We start from the raw sequence: 7,434 nt of genomic DNA, 5'->3' as shown, positions 1-7,434 counted from the left end.
ACCGCACTCAGCCAGTGAGCGGGAACCGGTCTCCACATGGGATCCGAACCCTCGGCGGGAGCGCCGCTGCGCTCCCAAGCGGCGCACTCTCCAGTGCGCCACCGGGCCAGGCCTACTTTACTTTTGACATCCTTCATGTCAATAGGCTACTTGCACACAGCTTTTTTAGCAGTGTGACATAAGAGCTTAGGAACTTTGTCCAGAGATAGCTACCTGCATTGCTTAGGTAGAAGCATACATACTTACACTTTTAAGTGCCCTGTATAAATCAAGTTTAACTTGATTGAGGTAATGGGTATTCTAGTCAGGATCATAAAGCTTTATGCCCATATCTTCAGTGTTTTACTACAAGCTACAATTTAAATAGTGTTGATTATAACTAATAATGTAAAAGGAAGGCTTACCATTAATATTTATACTCATTTCACTAAAGCAAGATGAAAGTTCTAGAAAGACACAAAAAATTTGCATAACCAATGCACAAAACTCTGTTTTGGCCAAAAAGAAACTGCTTAGGTTAGTTTTAATTTTTTTTTCTCTTAGTACTTGCCTAATTCGGCTAATTATAATGTGCTAAAAAGTGTTTTAAAGCTGTCAGTTTTATAGTCTGGCACTCATAAGACAACCTATAATTAAAAAGAAAAAAAAATACAATTTGCACATGAAGAAAATATTAAGGTAAATAAACCTTGGTTGGAAGTATTAATGAAAGTTATAAATATCCAAGCAAAAGAACACAGCAAAACAATTTAAAATAACCTACATTAAATTTTCTTCATAGGTTTCGGGATTTATTAACCAAAAATAGTTTTCTGTTTTTTAACTAGTGAAGATAATTGTAATTTTCCCTTTGTTTTAATAAAAAGTACAGGCATATCTCATTCTTATAAAACACATTTTTTATATCATAGTCTTAACTCATAAATTTAATCTAAGAAGGCACCATGCTTGAGGATATTAGAAACTGACTGCACCCCCAGTAGTATACAGCCTAGTAGCAGGGATATGGAAAACTATACAAGCAATAACCATAAGTTCCAAAATAGGTGGCATTAAGAAGCAAGAGGCCATATTTGGCTGTGGGCATTTGGAGGGTGGGGGGCGTTGCTTCAGAGAGAAACAGCTCGGAAGCTGAAGAACTGTGTTTCTACCTGGAACTTGATTCTTTTTGTTTTGTTTTGTTTTGTTTTAGAATATAAAATAGGGAATAACATGTATTTCAGACTGGCTTTTGAATCCAAATTCCTGGGCCCATCTGCTAGGTGTTCCTGTGTCCCATAGAGAACTCCAACCAAGGGAAAATATCGTGCTGGCTCCTGATTTATCACAGGGGCTTTACTTACTCATTCAGATGCTGAAATCTTTCCTGCCAGTTAACAGCCCGAGCAACATTTCCAGTTTTATCAATCAGTTTCATTCCAAAAAATTCTAGCATCATTTTATAAGCTAGGAGAAATCTTCTAATTGCTTCTTTTGTTTTTTTGAATTCCTAATATGATGAAAAACGGAAAAAAAGTCAACTGAAATGAGTCAGTAACTACCAGGACCATAAAACAAGAATATTAATTGTCCACTTCATATAAAATGAAATAAGCTTGCATTACCTCAATTTCATATGTAGTTAGTTCTTTAGCATAAAAGTTCAAGCCTTGTTCTCTCAGGGGAAAAAGCCTATTTTTTTAAAAAATAAAATTTTCCTATTAACAACGTCTAGAAAACATACATGATTAAATAGGACATGGCTCAACATAGATAATATATAACTGACCATTGAATGTAAGTGTGGTTGTGTTCCAGTTTTTCATAATCTCCTTTCCACTTATTTAGAACTTCTTCAATGTAAACACCTAAATAGTAAATATTTAGAAAATGAATCAGTCATTCAAAACATTGTGAAGATATTTTAATATCTGAATCACCAGAGTTTTATATTAAAACTTTTTAAAATTTAATAATAGCACACAAGAACAATAATGCTTTTAAAAGATGAATACCATATGCCATATACTTGGTTATGTAATAAGCCCAATTTAAAAAAAAATTTAATGGCACTTCAAATCGCAGAAAGTTCTACTGGGCAATGTACTCTAAAGCAGAGGTTGGCAAACTATGGCCTGCCAGCTGTTTTGTAAATAAAGTTTTATTGGAACACAGTCATGTACACTCATTTATGTATCATCCATGACTGCTTTTGCACTACGACAGCAGGATTAAATGGTTGCAATACAGACTAACTCTCCTGCAAAGCCTAAAATATTATCTGCCCCTATACAGAAAAAATTTGCCAACCCCTGCCCTACTATATGCTGGGCCCATATTATACACAGTGTACATTATACAGCTTAACCTTCACAGAATTATCCCAAACAGTATTATCCCCATTTTACTCATGAGGAAATTGTGTGATTTGTTCAGTCACACACTAGAAAAAAAAGTATATCTAGGAATAGAATGTAAGTCTTCCTGGTTACAAAAAGTAAGCCCTTTTTACCATGTCCCATTGTTCCACTATAAAAGTCACTGTAACAAAATCCTCCTGATTCTTAAGTCTGTCAACATCCGTACAGTTGACTATATGGCCATTTAATCAAACTCATAGAAAAAAACACAACATATTATTTCTCTAAATATAACTCATCTTATTGTGTCCTCCAGAGATCACCAGGTTATAGTAGAGGCCCACTCTTGGAAGGTTAAGTAGAAAGTTGCTTTGAATTATACTGCTGACTTTATTAGCATGTTGAAGCCATTTACCTCCATAATTTTCCATTTGTTTTCAACTACCCTCTTCCTACTTAATAAGTAAAATATTCCATTGCAAGCTTATGCTTACTGTTGTGTGTGTGTGTGTGTCTGTGTGTGTGTGTGTGTGTGTACACACACTGAGGAAGAAAGTGTGTGAGTTGATGTAATTTAGATAATAAACTAGAATTACATATTATATGGCCTTAGCTAAAACTTCTGACCCCCACCAATCTTATAAGATTTAAAAATAAATTTGGTGATAAAGATGATAAAAAAATTAATGCATTGCTTAAAGTTACCGGTTTAAATAACTACCTCAAAAATAAATTCACTATTAGAAACAATAATTGAGTTAAGTACAATTAATACTAATATTATTAACTAATGTTAGTTAAATAGTTGAGTTAAATCATAGCTTTCTGTTCAATATTTTTAATATTTTAACAATTGAATATTTTTATCCTTCAGATAAATGTTATGAAATTCAAATCAAAGTTAAATTAATGATTGCATTTCTTCAAAAAGTTTTCTTACCCCAAGTCCTAACAAGACTAGTAATGTAATTAATGTTATGTCCATTGGTAAACAAAGCAGAACATTTCTATCATTAGTAAATACCACAGTGCACTTTTGTCCAGAGGTTTCCCTCCAAATCAGAACAGACTTTTGGGACACCAGAAAGTTAAAGACAAGTGGCTCTGGCCATTTCAGCAATGTTCTTAGGTCTTAACTCGCAACCAGTACGTCTTTCAGTGCACAGCACTGGGACTTTCTCCTCCCCAACACTCCATCCAGCCTTTAGGTCTCCTTCCTCCAGTTAGTTCACCAAAGAATGCAATGCCCTGCCCTGCCATTTAAAAATCCCTGTAATCCATGACCCTCATTCCTTGACTCACATTGCTGTGAATTTGACAGCTTCTACTGAGAGCAAAGAGCAGGAGTCAGGGCTGTCTGGTACCTCACACAGATAAGAGCTCTAAGAAGAGAAGCTGGCTTCCTGGCTTGACCTGGATAAAATTAGGATGCCCACCATGAACCACAGGGTGATGCCTTAATGAAATGCACACTTTTGGGATGATATGACCAGAGCAGCTGCATTCTCTCACTGTTGGTTTGGAAAAGGTCCTATGAGGGCAATTGCAGAGCTGTTAAGGAGAGAGGTTTATTTGGCAGAGTGGGATGGAGATCCACAGTATGTGCAGTTCCTTTCCCAGGATATTGGAACACTGAACTGGGACTGTTAGAACTTCCTGACCCCTGAATCTGAAAACTGACAGGAAAGATTGTTCTAAATACAAACAGAATTTTTCAATCACATCCTAAATAATTTTCAGGTATGGCACTGTGGAAAGAACAGCGAACTCTGTACAGACCCAACTCTACAATCAAGTGATCCAGCAAGTCAGCCATTTAAGCTTTAAGTCCCAGTCACCTCATCTTTAAGATGAGAAAGTTGAATTGGATCTAATGTTCCTTAATAATCTAAAATTCTTTGGCCCTATAAATCTTCTCTGTTTTCCTCTCGCAAAAACTGCCCCTACTATCTTTCAGATAATAGCCATGGTAAGCAGGTAATGGGAAGGTATCACCAATCCACAGCTATTTCTCCAGAATTTACCAAGTGATTGCTCACAATTCTAGGATCTAACACTTGGGGAACACGTTAGACTGCATAGCAAAGGAAAGCCATCAATGAACATGCAGTAAGAATGTTCTAATCACTAAATAAACAAAGAATAAGCAGGCATATATTATTATTTAAAGTTTGCTTTTTATCAAGGTAGCAGACTACTCACCATCTGGCTTAAATGGAATTTTATTCTTATAAAAACGAAGATTGCTCAAGTCATTTTGATATCGGATATCTTTGAAGTTCTGCTAAAGGAAAAAATAAATCAATCTCCAGCACATGGAAATACAGAGAAGATACAAAGACTTTTCTTGCATGTTTTCCCACTGGCACCATAAATTTAGAAAAATAGGAGGGAAATATTTTACATTTTAGAAAAAAATATTCTCTACTCTTACTGGGTACTGGTGTCGGTATTTGTATAAGTCCCTTGCAGCATAAAAACTTCTCTTTGGCTTGGCAGTTGCTTCAGTGGAATCACTACCCTAAAATAAAAAGTGAAACTCATTTACCTGTTGAAGCAAGATTATTTCACTGAGAAATTTCTAGAACAAATAAAATAATCAACATCCATAAAGAAAGCCTGACAATTGTCAACCTATACAGATTAATGAAAATATTATAAATATTCTTGTAATAATGCTTACTAGAAATATTCATTGGCATCCTATTTTCTTCATTTGAACCAATAACATTTTCCCTAAGTTTTAATGCTAAATAAAAAACTTTATTATTAACCAAAAGCCTATAGAGGTCAAATGTTATGAATCAATATCCATCAAAAATGAATTCAAGGCATATATTTACCAGATATTACACAAGTGACTCTATGACAAAACTTATTTTAGAATACATTAGATAATACTAAAATAGTGTTACGATACTAAATCAATTCTACAAAGAAAATTGTCATTAAATTTGCAACATTTAGCTGCACTCAGAAGTCAAGTAATATTGATGAAAAGAAAGGAGCACAAGTGACTCTATGACAAAACTTATTTTAGAATACATTAGATAATACTAAAATAGTGTTAAGATATTAAATCAATTCTACAAAGAAAATTGTCATTAAATTTGCAACATTTAGCTGCACTCAGAAGTCAAGTAATATTGATGAAAAGAAAGGAAGATTTTCAAACAAACTAAATAACTTTCTAAACTCCATCCTTTATAGCACCATAACAAGTACACAAAGGCATGAATAATCATCTGTTCAATAATATAATGTGATATAAATTAGCAAACTTAAAATATATACACACAAATAACAAGCTCTCAAATGAAATGAACATCAGATTGAAATAATTTATATGTGGTAGTTTATTCATACTATGGAAATCCTAAGCAAAGTTCCCACCACCATGAAGTAAGTTTTAAAGCATAAGATGCAGGTCAATATAATCGATTTTCATTCTCTAACTATACGTATGAGAAAGTGCCTTGTATCTGGTGTCACGTAGGAGAACTATGAGACAGGTGATGATGATGAAAAAGAAGACAAAGTTTAGACCTGAATAGTCATCAAGAGCTTCACCCCAAATCCTTTCCTCATCATCCCCACCCCGCATCTCTGTTGACAGATTGGCATCCTCTAAGCAATTTTCGCACATCTTTGAAGTGATGTGATTCTTACTATTACTACAAGTACAGAGATACGTAAACACCAAATCCTCTGATGTTTAACATAAGTGACTCTGTCATATTACATAAGCAAGTAAAAACTTAAATTCTCATCCTTGCCACACACTTCAAAATAGCTCTGCCTAGGGCTGGCCCGGTGGCGCACTGCTACAGTGCGCCGCTTGGGAGCGCGGCGGCGCTCCCGTGGAGGGTTCAGATCCCACATACAGACCGGTTCCCGCTCACTGGCTGAGGTGCGGGCTCAACACCAAGGGTTGCGATCCCGTTGCTGGTCCTGGTCCGGTACGGGTGCGACACTGAGGGTTGCGATCCGTTGCCGGACACGAAAAAAAAAAAAAGACAAAAAGGAAAAATAAATAAATAAATAAATAAATATGATACATCGCATCAACAGAATAAAGAAAAAAAATATATAATCATTTTAAAAGATGCAGAAAAAGCATTTGATAAAACCCAACACCTCTTCATGATAAAAACACTCAACAAATGAGGTATAGAAGGAATGTACCTTAACACAATAAAGGCCATATTATGACAACCCCAAAGCTAACACCAGACAATTTTTGAATGGACAATAATTGGAGACTTTTCCTTTCCTCTAAGATCTGGAACAAGACAAGGATTCCCACTTTCCCCACTCTTATTCAACACAGTACTGGAAGTTCTACCAACACAACAAGGCAAGAGAAAGCAATAAAGGGCACCCAAACTGGAAAGGAGGAAGTCAAACTACCCCTATTTGCAGATGACATGATCATATACATAAAAAAGCCCTAAAGACCTCACCAAAAAAATTACTAGAATAAATGAATTCAGTATAGTGACAGGATACAAAATTAACACAAAAAAAATCAATAGCCTTCCCAGATGCCAACAACAAAATAGCTGAAGACGAAATCAAGAAAGTAAACCCATTCATGATAGCTACCAAAAAAATGAAGTACCTAGGAGTAAATTTGACCAAGGAGGTGAAAGATATCTATAATAAAAACTATAAAACACTGGTTAAAAAAAAAATGAAGAGGACACAATTCAGTGGAAAGATAGCCCATGTTCATGGGTTGGAAGAATTAACATCATCAAAATGTCCATATTCCCCAAAGCAATCTATACATTCGACTCAATCCCTATCAAAACACCAATGACATTCTTCACAGAAATAGAAAAAAAATTATCGTAAAATTAGTATGGAACCACAAAAGATCTCATATAGCCAAATAAAGTTGGAGGCACCACACTTCCTGGCTTCAAAATATACTATACAGCTATAGTAACCAAAAACACCATGGTACTGGCATAAAAACAGACACATGGATCCATGGAACAAAGCAGAGAGCCCAGAAATCAACCTACCCACTTACGGCCAACTGATGTTCGACAAAGGTACCAAGAACAAACACTGGGGAAAGGACAGCCTC

General features: G+C 35.4%; 1 protein-coding gene across 2 annotated transcripts in view; it reads right to left on the bottom strand.

Moving 5' to 3' along the window:
* OGFRL1 (opioid growth factor receptor-like 1) overlaps positions 1-4,856 on the bottom strand; it is an 18,181-nt gene extending 13,325 nt beyond the window's left edge. Inside the window, exons 1-5 of one of the 2 annotated variants that reach the window (XM_008568509.1) lie at positions 4,774-4,856; positions 4,542-4,620; positions 1,769-1,847; positions 1,605-1,671; positions 1,344-1,489 (exon numbers count right to left, since the gene is read on the bottom strand). In XM_008568509.1, coding sequence (XP_008566731.1) covers positions 1,344-1,438 — 95 coding nt within the window. In that variant the 5' untranslated portion in view covers positions 1,439-1,489; positions 1,605-1,671; positions 1,769-1,847; positions 4,542-4,620; positions 4,774-4,856. Of the gene's footprint in view, positions 1-1,343; positions 1,490-1,604; positions 1,672-1,768; positions 1,848-4,541; positions 4,624-4,773 lie in introns of both variants that reach the window. The other variant, XM_008568510.1, reaches the window with a different exon arrangement.
* Between the last annotated feature and the right edge of the window lie 2,578 nt (positions 4,857-7,434).

Source organism: Galeopterus variegatus, unplaced genomic scaffold (genome assembly GCF_000696425.1).
Source record: "Galeopterus variegatus unplaced genomic scaffold, G_variegatus-3.0.2 Scaffold419, whole genome shotgun sequence".
NCBI lineage: Eukaryota > Metazoa > Chordata > Mammalia > Dermoptera > Cynocephalidae > Galeopterus > Galeopterus variegatus.
This window is presented reverse-complemented; position numbering and strand designations above follow the sequence as displayed.